Consider the following 15,000-nt stretch of genomic DNA (forward strand, 5'->3'; position numbering starts at 1 on the left):
AGCAGCTACTACTCTTCAATACAAGAAAAGTATTTAATGATATACTATAGAAACGGTAGGCAAGCATAGATGCCGAAATCTAGGCTGATGTAGACAGAAACGTTTATTTGTTAAACTGGTAATAATGCCTAAGTAATAATTAAGGGTAATAATGCCTAATAATGCCTAAGTCTAATGTGATATAGGCAGAAAGGTTTTAAGCGATTTTAGACTAAAGGTATAACGGTGGAAGTTATACCATTAGGTGCTTCAAAAGATAGAACTGATTTAGACAAAAAAAAAAAAAAAAAAATGCAAAACTTGGGCAGTTATTATTATTATTATTATCATCATCATCATCATCATCATTAATTGGATAGTCGACATTCAGGTATTTTAAAAATTGCAATTGTGACCAGTAGAGAAGAGAGGGAAACAGATAGTTAATTAGAGAAAGAGACGATAAGGGAGGGAAAGAGAGAGAGAGGGGGAGGGAGCAAAGGGAGAGAGAGGGTAGGTAGATAAAGAAGGAACAAGAAGGGGGAAAGAGAGAGAAAGAAAGGGAGAGGACTAGAGAAGGAAATGAGAGAGAAAAGAAAAGAGGGTTGTAGGAGAAAGAAGGAAAGGGGAGAGAAAGAGAAAGAAAAGAGGGAAAGAGAGAGAGGGAAGGGGGGAGAAAGGGAGAGAAGGAAGAAGGGAGAAAGAGATAACAGGGAGGGCAGGAAACGAGGAAGAAGGGGACAGCAAGAGAAAGTCCTCAGCTGACCCTCTCATTTCTGACCTCTTTCTCAGTTGACCTTATTTCTGATGTGTTACTCAGCTGTCCTCATTCCTCACCTTATTATCAGCTGGCTCTCTTATTCCTGACATGTTTCTTAGCTGACCTCATTCCTGACCTGTTCCTCAGCTGACCTTATTCCTGACCTGTTCCTCACCTGACCTAATACCTGACCTGTTCCTCAGCTGACCTTATTCCTGACCTGTTCCTCAGCTGACCTTATTCCTGACCTGTTCCTCAGCTGACCTTATTCCTGACCTGTTCCTCACCTGACCTAATACCTGACCTGTTCCTCAGCTGACCTTATTCCTGACCTGTTCCTCAGCTGACCTTATTCCTGACCTGTTCCTCAGCTGGCCTTATTCCTGACCTGTTCCTCAGCTGACCTTGTTCCTGACCTGTTCCTCAAATGACCTAATACCTGACCTGTTCCTCAGCTGACCTTATTCCTGACCTGTTCCTCAGCTGACCTTGTTCTTGACCTGTTCCTCAAATGACCTAATACCTGACCTGTTCCTCAGCTGACCTTATTCCTGACCTGTTCCTCAGCTGACCTTGTTCCTGACCTGTTCCTCAAATGACCTTATACCTGACCTGTTCCTCAGCTGACCTTATTCCTGACCTGTTCCTCAGCTGACCTTGTTCTTGACCTGTTCCTCAAATGACCTAATACCTGACCTGTTCCTCAGTTGACCTTATTCCTGACCTGTTCCTCAGCTGACCTTGTTCCTGACCTGTTCCTCAAATGACCTAATACCTGACCTGTTCCTCAGCTGATCTTATTCCTGACCTGTTCCTCAGCTGACCTTATTCCTGACCTGTTCCTCAGCTGACCTTGTTCCTGACCTGTTCCTCAAATGACCTTATACCTGACCTGTTCCTCAGCTGACCTTATTCCTGACCTGTTCCTCAGCTGACCTTGTTCTTGACCTGTTCCTCAAATGACCTAATACCTGACCTGTTCCTCAGCTGACCTTATTCCTGACCTGTTCCTCAGCTGACCTTGTTCCTGACCTGTTCCTCAAATGACCTAATACCTGACCTGTTCCTCAGCTGATCTTATTCCTGACCTGTTCCTCAGCTGACCTTGTTCTTGACCTGTCCCTCAAATTACCTAATACCTGACCTGTTCCTCAGTTGACCCTCTCACTCCTGACGTCTTTCTCAGTTTCTTCCTCTCATTCCCTGACTTCTGTTATAGCCTATTATTGACGCCGAAGTCAGGGTGTTAGCGTCGCATGGTGGTAACGCAGGGTAAACAACGAGGTCATAGGTCACTCAGGTTATTTGGTCCAGATGGCACGCCGAGGTCAAGAAAGCGGGGATTCCTGACCGAGGTTTGGATCCGGAAAATAAAAAGATAAAGAGCTAGATCAGATAAGGCAAGACGGGTTAAAAGCAGCATATTGGTGTAATTATGTCTGAAAATCCCTCCGTTCTCAACCGTTTGATAAGAGTGATAAAGCCTCTGTCTCAACAAACCTGCTTAAAAGAGACAAAAAAAAGATCCACGATTGGAAAAATTAACCTGCTTAAAAGAGACAAAAAAAGAGCCACGATTGGGAACTAATCTTTGACAAAAAGTGAACTCAGCTGAAGTTGAACTAATTGAACCCTCTTCTTTTCCCTTCTGCAGACATGGCCCCAGCAGGAAGAGCTTCGAGACAGCGGGTTTTCGTCGGTGCTGCGGTGCTGACGGCAGCTTTTATCCTTCTGGTGTATGTTAAGCCTCCGTCAGTCAATGCAGAATGATACTCTGCATTGCGACTCTGTGTGTGTGTGTGTGTGTATGTGTGTGTGTGTGTGTGTGTGTGTGTGTGTGTGTGTGTGTGTGTGTGTGCGCGCGTGTGTGTGTGTGTGTGTTGGCGTGGGTCGTCATCTAGGACCGCTACAGTTGCCCCATTCGGAAATTTTATCTTATTTATATAAAAAAAAGTATAAATACGTTTACATACACAACTACACGCATGTGCGCACAGCCACATACACACAAACGCACTCAAATGCAATCCTATTTATAGACAGCATGCATGTGGGAGTACATATAAACACGTACTTCCAGAACAATCCGACTGAAGCGACAGAGCGGTGATGACGTCATGAGCTCTCGAGAAATTATGAATGCTATAAAGAATGCTGTAAATTATGCAGTTGATAACAGTTTTATTTCCACAGCGAACGACGGTAAGGACCTGTATTTTGTGTACATTTGAAGAATCATAACAGTTGTATATTGCTGATTTAGCATATCACCGAATTTTTATATAAGTGCAATATGCTTTTTATATATATATGGCTGTAAATCTACCATTTCCTATAGGTCTTTCACTCAAAGGGATATATTTTGTGGGAAAGGAGGAGCTAGGTTTTTTTCATGTATTTTCAGGAAAAATTGCGGTTAAGTGGGACCCAAACGGTAGGACTTATCGCCTGTGGAAAGACAGTTCTTCTGCTAATTGCTCTCAGTACCAAACCAGGTGAGACAGACGTTCACAGTCGCTCGCAGAGGTAGATGTGTATATACATGTGCATTTCACTTACCCTCATCGACCATTATCAAATATTCCAGTTTCAAACCGATGCAGTAAGAGAGCCAAACGCTTACGGGTAATGTAAAGGAACATGTGTAGACAACAGAGTCGAATACAGGAGGATGTTTTGAACACAAGAGATCGTAATGAAATCGTAATAACAGTATTGAATGCCACAACATTCTTGTACGGTGGGCAGTAATGAACAGCCGACGCTAGCATAAGCATAATATTAGTAGCATGGACCCCAAAGACCCTATCAATCAATCAATGTTGACGGGGGAGCCACATTCACCCTTCGCTCCGAGCCACGAGGGTCCATCACGGCGAGTCCCCAAGCTGGAACTCAGCCTACCTCCGTATTTTTGGGACAGGTCTGGTCAATTTGCCAAAGCCGTGACTTCCCGGCTTGTCTCACGGTCCTCCTCCACCCAAGATTATCCAGGGAAGAGACAACCTGATGGGCAGAATTATCCATGGAGAACCGAGCTAGGTGTTGTAAAGCCAGAGTTAGCAGTCCTAGATTGTGCAAGGAACAGGTCCTCTGCCGGCCTCATGGTGTAACAGTTGATCGGACTCCTGGTCCTGCCCACTTGTACCCAATAAAAGGCATCAAGACAAGACTTCAAGGCATGGGAAAGCATCCAGGCTTCACTTCCATGAAACAAAATGGGCAGTATCAGGGCATGAGATATAGGTAACACAGACCTTTTTCACATGTACTGGCTTGTCCAAGTACTCTTCATGTTGTGGTCAAGGCACTAAGGCCAACCATCTGTCTGCCTAGAGTCATAAACTACACTGCCAAAATAAGTAAAGCTCACTGGAACCTCAGGTTCCTCACCTTAGGCATGAACCGATCATGTCGTACCAGACCCCTGAAGTTCAAAGTTCAAGAGACTTGAGACCTCGACTTGAGGGCTTTGTTCAATTGCTAAATGCACTAAGAGCCTCTACTAGAGTTTCCAGAGAGTCAGGAGAGCTACATCGAAAGTCGAAGTCGGTGACCTAAACATTATCTTTCACCCAGTAAATGCAAGTGTTGGTGTTGGTACAAGGACAGAGCCTTGCCTCCCTCCTGAATTAACAGGGAAGATGCTTGACAGGCCCCACCAGACTATTATTAGTATACAGACTTGTAATTGGTCCAAAAATCCTTGTCAGAATTGCTATGGATCTCAGGATCTCCTAAGGGGATTCTTGATGCAATGAAACAACTTCTTAAGGTCAATGCAAGCTGCAACAGCATTCCAGAATGACTCAAAAGTGCCAGGATACAGTCAACTGGGGACTTACCAGGAGTGAATCCAGATTGCTCTGGCTTCTGGTACCCTAGTAGGTGGTCACGGATCTGCCGTTGCCTCATATGCTGAGCAGTGTGATACCACATTAATTGCTGCAGTCCCTTACATTAAGGGAAGACCACACCCCTCAGCAGTTCCAAGGGTATGGTATCAGGCTACTAGAGGACAACCAGGACAACATTCAAGCCCGCCTTTCTCATGCTTTGGTAGGAAAGTTCCTGATGTACTAATCCTTGTCTCTTCTCAGTAGTGTCTAATTCCAGCATACCAAGGACACTATTCAGTCAACATCAAATGTTTCACATTGGAAAGAAAGAGTTATAGGGTCTGCCAGGTTTCCAAGTGCTGCAAGTCGGTCAGAGATAACTGCAGCAACCCTCCGGGCACACGTTCAATTTGTCCAAGTGAAACCCCCTAGGATGGACACTGGAAAGATAGTGGATTTCAAAGTGGCAGCCATAACTAGCCTATAGTCGGTACCACACAACTCTACAATTTGGTAAACCCTTTAATTCTAGATCCTCTGTCCAGCGAAGCGGGTAGGAGTGCTGATACCAGGAGCTAGAAATCCTCAGTCCCTGGGACTAGCAAAGTACCAGGAGGCTATTCTCACTTCTGATATCAGTTCCTGAGCCATGGAGACCAACAGACATCTCATAGCCAACTCGATCACAAATGTACCAAAGTGCCTTGGACAATATAAATTTCCCATCAGGGATAACCATCTGCTACAGATGTGAGTTTGACACAGAACATCTCTTTCACATCAAGTTTACAAACACTGGTAAGAATGTACACAGCAGTAAGAGACATGAAACCAAAAGCATGCTTAAGTCTCAATGTTATTACTCGCTCAGCAATTGGAATAACCACACCTAAAGGCTGGAGTCTGCTCTAGATGGCAATGGCTACCTCCTAGAGATGATGACCATCGCTGACGTTGCCCCACATACGAGTAAGGGAGGGTAGCAGGCTGTAGGGGTTTTGACCCAAAGGCTTCGCACTGGGTTGATGGGTGCAGTGGCGCATTTGGGGCGAGTAACCTCTATTCCCAACGCAAGTCCAAGCAGTCTACTTCCATTGACGAGAGAGAGAAATAAAAGACATCTATCTACCTATATAATAAATATCTACACACAAACACACAAGCACAGATAAACACACACACACACACGCGCAACAGAACTTACTACCCGGCACACTCATTGGGTGGGAGGGGCAATACCCCTCCCCTCACAGCACATTCATAGGAGCACTGCCGGTGTGGTCTTCCTTTGGGAAGGTGGACGGGGAAGGCTCCCAAGAGCGATCTATTAACCCCAGGGGGCTAGGGGGCTGTGTCATGCCTCCTCTTGAGCCACCTGCTGCTCCGAGATCCCCACAGTTTACCCTGGGACTGCAAGGTACCCAGTTCTATGGATGGCCAAGAGGAGGCACTGCAGAAGTTTCGATGGGGGAGAGCCTATGAATTGGCATGGGGCTCTTATGCAGAACTGCTCCCTTTTTGCACTAAACTAAACAGCAGTGGCAGCTGCAAGCGAGAAAGCATGCGAGCAAGACACTTCATACTAGTTAAATTACCACAACATCGCTTCACGTCATCCTGAGCATACATAAAGATATAATAATGGTACTAAATAAAGGTATGATAACAATCAAGATAAGATAACAATGAAATGCTAGGAACTAATTATAAAAAGGAAGATTATGGCCATTTGATGAACAGGAAAAATCACACACGAAAGCTAATAGCATCTCTGAATACCACACAGATTTGCCCTGGGATTGCCGAGGACGTACCTGGTCTCCTTTCCCGGTTCTGGCAACACCTGGACGAGGTATCTGCTGGAGGCTGCGTCGGGGATCTTCACTGGCGCTGTCTACAACGATAAAGTGCTCAGACAATCTGGTGAGTTTCGTTTCATAAGTTGATACAAGAGATGTATTTATACATCTCTTATGTTGTGAAGATATTCTGAATCGTACCTTTTCTACGTATATATCTATGTATTCATAACGGGTGTGTCTAATTGTGAGTGTAAATAAACACATGAGAATATATGAATATATATATATATATATATATATATATATATATATATATATATATATATATATATATATATATATATATCCATATCTATATATATCTATAGATCTATCTATTTACATATCTATATAGTGAATGTATATATAGATGTGTATGTATACATATACATACACCTCCTCCCTCTCCCCCCCTCCACCTCCACCTCCACCTCCCCCCACCCCACCCTCCCCGACAGGCTACCTCGGGGAAGCCGACGCCCCCGACAGCGGCCGAACCCTCGTCCAGAAGACCCACGGGAAGGCCTTCTACAGGAGGAGAAGCACCATGAAGGAGCGATACGAGGTGATAAGGGCGGATCTTCCTTGCATCCTTATCATCAGGAACCCGGCGAGGTAGGAGACAGAGAGATAGGAGAGGAGAGGAAATAGATAGGAGAGGAGATAGAGAGATAGGAGAGGAGATAGAGAGATAGGAGAGGGGATAGAGAGATAGGAGAGGAGAGGAAATAGATAGGAGAGGAGATAGAGAGATAGGAGAGGAGATAGAGAGATAGGAGAGGGGATAGAGAGATAGGAGAGGAGAGGAAATAGGTAGGAGAGGAGATAGAGAGATTGGAGAGGAGAGGAAATAGATAGGAGAGGAGATAGAGAGATAGGAGAGGAGATAGAGAGATAGGAGAGGAGATAGAGAGATAGGAGAGGAGATAGAGAGATAGGAGAGGAGATAGAGAGATAGGAGAGGAGAGGAAATAGATAGGAGAGGAGATAGAGAGATAGGAGAGGAGATAGAGAGATAGGAGAGGAGATAGAGAGATAGGAGAGGAGGCAGAGAGATAGGAGAGGAGGTAGAGAGATAGGAGAGGAGAGGAGATAGGAGAGGAGATAGGAGAGGAGATAGGAGAGGAGATAGGAGAGGAGATAGGAGAGGAGATAGGAGAGGAGATAGGAGAGGAGATAGGAGAGGAGATAGGAGAGGAGATAGGAGAGGAGATAGGAGAGGAGATAGAGGTAGAAGAGAGATCAGAAACACGGCGAGGGGGGGGCTGGAGGGGAGGGGGAGGGAAAGGGGGGAGAGGAGGAGGAAAAGGGGAAGTTGGGATTTGTGGAGGGAAGAGAAGGGGGGGAGAGGGGAAAGGGGAGGTGGGGAGAGAGGGAAAGGAGAGGTGAGGTAGGGCTTTGTGGAAGGAAGAGAGGGAGGGAGAGGGGAGGTGGGGAAAGAGGGGAGGGGGAGATAGAGGAGGGAAAGGGGAAGGGAAGGAAAGAGGGGAGAGGAGGAGGGAGAAGGAAAGTTGGGATTTGTGGAGGGAAGAGAGGGAAAGAGGGGAGAGGGGAATTTGGAATTTGTGGAGGAAAGAGAGAGAAAGTTGAGATTTTTGGAGGGGAGAGAGGAAGGAGGAGGAGGGACAGGGGAGGTTGGGAATTTTGGAGTGGAAGGAGGGGAGAGAGGGGGGAAGAAGAGCGGGCATGGTATAAGGGGAAAAGAGGAGGAAAGAGGGGCGAGCAGATAGGGGAAAGGAGGGGGGGAGGGGGAAGGTGAATGGGAAGAGAGGGAGAGAGAAGTAGGATTGGGAAGGAGAGGGGAGGTGGAGAAAAGGGGAAGGAGAGAGAGAAGAAGAGAGAAGGGGGATTGGGAAGGAGAGAGAGAAGAAGAGAGAAGGGGGATTGGGAAGGAGAGGGGAGGTGGAGAAAGGGGGAAGGAGAGAGAGAAGAAGAGAGAAGTAGGATTGGGAAGGAGAGGGGAGGTGGAGAAAAGGGGAAGGAGAGAGAGAAGAAGAGAGAAGGGGGATTGGGAAGGAGAGGGGAGGTGGAGAAAAGGGGAAGGAGAGAGAGGGAGAGAGAAGTAGGATTGGGAAGGAGAGGGGAGGTAGAGAAAGGGGGAAGGAGAGAGAGAAGAAGAGAGAAGGAGGACTTGCAAGGAGAGGGGGGAGGGGGAAGGAGAGAAAAGGGGGGAAGTGAGAAGGGAAGTGAAAGGGAGAGAGAAAGAGGAGGAAAGTGAAGGAAAGAAGGGAAGGAGAAAAGTGAGAGGGAAGGAGAGAGGAGGAGAAGGAAGATTGTTATATTTTTATGACAATATATTAATGGTGATGGCAATGACAGTAATAGTCTTCATCACCATTATCATAATAATCATCACTGTTATTATTATTACCATAGTTATATTTATCATCATTATCATTATCACTATCATAATTATTGTTGTTAACACTATCAAAATTATTATTGTTACAATTATCGTTATCATTATTATTATCATCATTATTGTTATCATTATTATTATCATCGTTATCATTATCATTGTTATCATTATCATCATCATTATTATTGTTTTCATCAGTGATATTATCCTTCTTACTATTATTATCATCATCCTTTTTATTGTGGTTGTTATCGTTACTATTGCTATTATTTTTTCTGATCATTATTATCATTATTTTTATCATCATTATTATTAGTAGTAGTGTTAGTATTAATATTAGTATTGACTTATTATTAGTAGTATTATCATTATTATTATTATTACTATTGATATTAACATTGTTGTCATTATCATTATCATTGTTTTTATCATTAATATCGTTATTATCATCATTGTTATTACCATTATCATCATAATCATTGTTAGCAATTTTATTGGTATCAGTATCATTATAATCATCACGCATATGAGATCATTCTTTTAACAGTAGTACAATATAATTATCATCATTATTACTATCATTGTTGTTATTATCATTATAATTATTACAATCATTTAATATTACCATCATTACCAATATTATTATTATTGTTGTTAGCATTATCATTATTATTATTATCATTATCATCATCACTATTGTTATTATTATTATTAACATTACCATGATTGTTAATATTATCATTATCATTTTTACTATTATCATTATCACTATTATTGTCATTATTGCCTCCTCCGTGGAAGTTATGTTTATGGTAGCATTAGTTAGTTTGTTGTTTGTTGGTTGGTTAGCAAGATAACTCAATAAGATATTATGTTTAAAAGATATTTACCTGATATTATATTATATTAAGATATTATATTTATCATTATCATTACCGGTATCTTTATCACCTACTTTATCGTTGTCAAATATATCAGTCATTATCATAACCATCATTATTTCTATTTCCGCAAAAAAAATACCGTTATTACTATTATTATCATAATCATCATTATTATTTCATTACCACAAAAATTATCGTTATTACTATCATTATAATGTGTATCATTATTTCCATCGTTACCGCAATTATTATCACAAACACTATCATCATCATCAATTATCATCATCACAATCATCATCATTGATTATCATTAACTCTGTCATCATCATCAATTATCATTATCACAATCATCATCAATTATCATTATCCCAATCATCATCATTGATTATCATCAACACCATCATCATCATCAATTATAATTATCCCAATCATCATCATCATCGATTATCATTAACCCTATCATCATCACCAACAATTATCATTATCACTCTCATCACCATTATCAATATCGTCAACATTATCATTATCACTCTTCTGATTATTACAATTATCTCATTTTTCTTCCAGAGCTTTAATAGCCTATTGGAAGTTCATTCAGATCCACACGAGAGACAGACAGATAGCACAGTTGGATGAAAAAAAATTCAAGACGGAAGGTAATATTTGTCACGAAATGATTTTGACTTTTAATGAATCTTGGGAAAATTCGGGTATTTTTTTTTTTTTTTTAATTGTGGGTTTCATGGGTATTTGTGATGCTTAATCCGAGATAATTCGTTGGAATAATTATGATCAATCTCTCTCTCTCTCTCTCTCTCGCTCTCTCTCTTTCTCTCTCTCTCTCTATCTATCTATCTATCTATCTATCGGTCTTGCTCTCGCTCTCTCTCTCTCTCTCTCTCTCTCTCTCTCTCTCTCTCTCTCTCTCTCTCTCTCGCTCTCGCTCTCTCGCTCTCTCGCTCTCTCGCTCTCTCGCTCTCTCGCTCTCTCGCTCTCTCTCTCTCTCTCTCTCTCTCTCTCTCGCTCTCTCTCTCTCGCTCTCGCTCTCGCTCTCGCTCTCTCTCTCTCTCTCTCTCTCTCTCTCTCTCTCTCTCTCTCTCTCTCTCTCTCGCTCTCGCTCTCGCTCTCTCTCTCTCTCTCTCTCTCTCTCTCTCTCCCTTTCTCTCTCTCTCTCTCTCTCCCGCTCTCTCTCTCTCTCTCTCTCTCTCTCTCTCTCTCTCTCTCTCTCTCTCTCTCTCTCTCTCTCTCTCTCTCTCTCTCTCTCCCGCTCTCTCTCTCTCTCCCGCTCTCTCTCTCTCTCTCTCTCTCTCTGTCTCTCTCTCTCCCGCTCTCTCTCTCTCTCTCTCTCTCTCTCTCTCTCTCTCTCTCTCTCTCTCTCTCTCTCTCTCTCTCTCTCTCTCTCTCTCTCTTCCCTCTCTATCTATCTATCTTTCAAGAATTCCACTATTACGTTAAGCAAGCGACGATAACGTGGGAACAGCTGATCTCCGACCGGCTGTTGTGGAGCTCCGCCCCCGTCCACGTGGTCTACTACGAACAGCTGGTCCAGGATCCCATTTTCTATGTTAAGGAAATGCTCGAGTTTCTCAGGTAATGCAGGAAGGAGGAGGAGGGGAAAGGGGAAGAGGAGGAGGTGGAGGAGGAGGTGGAGGAGGTGGTGGAGGGATGGGAGGAGGAGGGGAAAGGGGAAGAGGAGGAGGTAGAGAGAGAGGAGAAGGAGGGGGAAGAGGGGAAAGGGGAAGAGGAGGGGGAGGAGAAAGGGGAGGAGGAAGGGGAGATGGAGGAGGAGGGAGAGGAGAAGGAGATAGAGGGAGAGGAGGAGGAGGGGAAAGGGGAGGAGGAGGAGGAGGAAGGGAGGAAGGAGGTGGAAGGAGGGGAAGAGGAGGAGGAGGAGTACCAGGATCCCGTTTTCTATGTCCCGGGAATGCTGGAATGACAAGAAATGTATTGAGAAGATATTCCTTCTCATTCATGCCTTTTCTACTTTTGTCGCAACGAACACGAAGCATAGAGAACAACAGTGATAAACGCGAATACAATGAAATAAGATAAAGACAGATAAACAATAATGATAACGGTAATATAGTAATAAACAAGGAATACAATGAAATAAGATAAAGATAGATAAAAAGAATAATCATCATCATCAAGGGGGCTGACGCCGACGGGGGCGCATAGCCGCATCCACCCTTCGCTTCCACCTACGAGGATCCCTCATGGCTAGACGCCAGGCAGGGACTCGGCCCATCTCTAGTTCTTCACGGCAGGTTTGGTCGATCTGCCCAAGCCACGACTTCCTCGGTCGTCCCACAGGCCTCCACTCAGGGTTATCTCGAACATAGACGACCTGATGGGCAGGATCATCCTGAGGAAAGCGAGCCAGGTGGCTGTATAGCCTGAGTTGGCGATCACGGATTGTGCAGATAACAGGTCCTGTGCCAGTCTCACGGTGCAACCGTTGGTTGGACACATGGTCCCGCCAACAGTACCCCATGATCTGGCGCAAGGACCTATTACAAAAGGCTTCAAGACGAGCCTCCAAGGCACAGGACAATGTCCAGGTTTCGCTACCGTACAGCAAAACTGGTATTATCAGGGCCTTGAAAACCCGTAGCTTGGTCCTTCTGCACAGGTACCGACATCTCCAAATACTCTTGTTGAGAGAGTTCATGACCCCTGCTGCCAGGCCAATCCGTCTGCTGACTTCATGGTCTGACATCCCAGAGTTATGAACTACACTACCAAGGTATGTAAAGCTCTCTGTGACTTCAATGTCCTCGCCGCAAGCACGTACCGACTGAACAGGTTCTCCTAACAAGTCCCCAAATTCCTGGACCTTGGTCTTGGTCCAGGAGACCTCTAGACCCAAGGGTCTAGAGGTCTTCATTTCTAAATGCATCGAGAGCCGCCACTAGGGTTTCCAAAGACTCAGATAGAATGGCAACGTCATCAGCAAAGTCAAGGTCTGTAACCTTGATATTGCCCAGTGTTGCTCCACAATTACTTTGAACAGTAGCTCTGCCCAGTATCCAGTCCATGCAAGTGTTGAAAAGAGTTGGTGCAAGGACACAGCCTTGCCTCACTCCTGAACTAACAGGAAAGAAGCTCGACAGGCCCTCACCACACTTTACAGTACTTTCAGTACCAGTATACAGGCTTGCTATTAGTCCAATAATCCTTGTTGGAATTCCTCTCAGCCTCAGGATCTCCCAAAGTGACTCCCGATGCACCGTATCGAACGCCTTCTTGAGGTCGATGTAGGCTGCAAGCAGCCCACGCCCGAACTCACGACGGCGCTCTACAATGACTCGAAGCGCGAGGATACAGTCTATTGTGGACTTACCAGGAGTGAATCCGGATTGCTCCAGTCTCTGGTGCCTCAGTAGATGGTCTCTGATACGTCTCAGAAGGATGTGGGCGAGAATCTTGCCTGGTATACTGAGCAGTGTGATGCCTCGGTGATTGCTGCAGTCCCAACGGTCCCCCTTCCCCTTCCAGAGAGGGATGACCACACCCCTCAACAGGTCAGGAGGAACGGAACCGGACCGCCAGATGGCAGCCAGGACAGCATGTAACCCCCGTGCCATAGGTTCACCACCAGCCTTTAACAGTTCAGCTGGTATGCCGCAGATACCAGCTGCTTTACCACTCTTCAGCTTGGAAATCGCCCCCCTGACTTCAGTTAGGGAGGGAGGGTCCTCACTGATAGGTGGATTCGGCAGCGGGATCTCGACACTACCCGCATCCAAGTTAACTGTTGGTGGGTCAACCTGGTACAGCTGCTCAAAATACTCAGCCCAACGTCCCCGCACCGCAACAGGATCTGAAACGATCTGACCACTTACTGAGCGAACTGCTGTCACCTGTGAAGAGGGCTTGGAGTTCAGCTTTCTCAGGGCTTGAAGTTCAGCTTTCTCAGGGCTTGGTATGCAGGACGAAGGTCATTTACTAAGAAATGGCCTTCTACCTCTGCAAGACTCCTAATAAACTGTTCCTTGTCCCTTCTTAACAGGGACCGAGTTCTGCGCACATGAGAACGGTGCAATTCCCGATCCCCTGTCAGACGAACCGCACGACATGCATCTGTGGCTTCCAGTGTCTCCTGCGAGATGGAATTCTGTACTGCTCTCGGGCGTACACCAATCGTATCTTGAGCTGCATCAAGCATTTCACGCTTAAAGGTATCCCACAGAAGAACAGGGTCTGTCAGACTGTCAAGCATTGCGAAACGATCAGAGATTGCCTCAGCAAACCCGCAGGCACACTCACACTCCCTCAGCCTGTCCAAATGAAACACCCTAGGGTGATCATTTGCCCGCTGGGGAGTTTTGAAGTGGACCCGGAGGGTAGCCACAACTAATCTATGGTCAGTACCACAGGACTCAGCACTCCTGTACACCCTGCAATTCTGAAGGATCCTCCAACGAGTGCTAACAAGTATGTGGTCGATCTCCTTGGCTGCATTACCCGCATCACTGTACCATGTCCAGCGATGTGGGTCTGGGTGCTGGTACCAGGAGCCAGAAATCCTCAATTTCTGGGACCTAGCAAAGTCCCGGAAAAGGAGGCTATTCTCGCTACCGGCATCAGCTCCTGAACCATGGGGACCGACAGACATCTCATAGCCAGCTCGATCACAGCCAGATACCGCATTGAAGTCACCCAGAACAATGTGAATATCTCGCCGGGGACATCTGTCTACCACAGATGTAAGTTTGGCGTAGAACATCTCTTTCACATCAAGTTTACAAACATCGGTAGGAGCGTACACAGCAATAAGAGACATGAAGCCAAAAGATAGCTTCAATCTCAATAGCATTATACGCTCATCAACAGGAGTAACCTCTACTACCGAGGGCTGGAGTCTGCTGGAGATGGCAATGGCTACTCCCTGGAGATGGTGGCCGTCGCTGCGGCCCGACCAGTAATAGGTGTAGCCACCTACACTGGTCATGCCGCTGCCAGGCCTCCTCACCTCCGAGAGAGCGTCCAGCCTCCCCTGTTCCCTCGACAGTAGAGGCAACCGATCATCCTGACGCAAAGAACGGACGTTCCAAGCCCCCACCCTGACTTCCCGCCTGAGGTTCAGCCTCTGGCAGTCGCTCCGGGTGGATGCCACCTCTGCCACCCCCACCGACGCTGCCCCATATAAAAGGGGGTGGCGGGCTGCGTGCCCCATCATCCACCTGTGGGGTTCCCGAGGGCTTTCCCCCACAAGCTTCACTCTGGGCTGGCGGCCACCAGAGCGCAGGTGAGACGAGTAGTTCCCGTTCCCAGCCTGCGCTCCAGCAGTCGCCCTCCCAGCAGGGCCCACAGTCCGCCTCACTTGCTGGGTGGG

At 45.7% G+C, this 15,000-nt stretch overlaps 1 protein-coding gene across 1 annotated transcript in view; it reads left to right on the forward strand.

Annotated features, from left to right (window-relative positions):
* The window catches only part of LOC113816289 (sialate:O-sulfotransferase 1), a 20,186-nt gene that overhangs the window by 3,058 nt on the left and 2,128 nt on the right, over positions 1 to 15,000 (forward strand). Inside the window, exons 2-8 of the mRNA XM_070117827.1 lie at positions 2,394 to 2,475; positions 2,820 to 2,941; positions 3,144 to 3,234; positions 6,365 to 6,501; positions 6,878 to 7,034; positions 10,230 to 10,318; positions 11,099 to 11,252. Coding sequence (XP_069973928.1) covers positions 2,396 to 2,475; positions 2,820 to 2,941; positions 3,144 to 3,234; positions 6,365 to 6,501; positions 6,878 to 7,034; positions 10,230 to 10,318; positions 11,099 to 11,252 — 830 coding nt within the window. The 5' untranslated portion in view covers positions 2,394 to 2,395. The remainder of the gene's footprint in view (positions 1 to 2,393; positions 2,476 to 2,819; positions 2,942 to 3,143; positions 3,235 to 6,364; positions 6,502 to 6,877; positions 7,035 to 10,229; positions 10,319 to 11,098; positions 11,253 to 15,000) is intronic.

The sequence above is a fragment of the Penaeus vannamei genome, chromosome 41 (genome assembly GCF_042767895.1).
Source record: "Penaeus vannamei isolate JL-2024 chromosome 41, ASM4276789v1, whole genome shotgun sequence".
Lineage (NCBI taxonomy): Eukaryota > Metazoa > Arthropoda > Malacostraca > Decapoda > Penaeidae > Penaeus > Penaeus vannamei.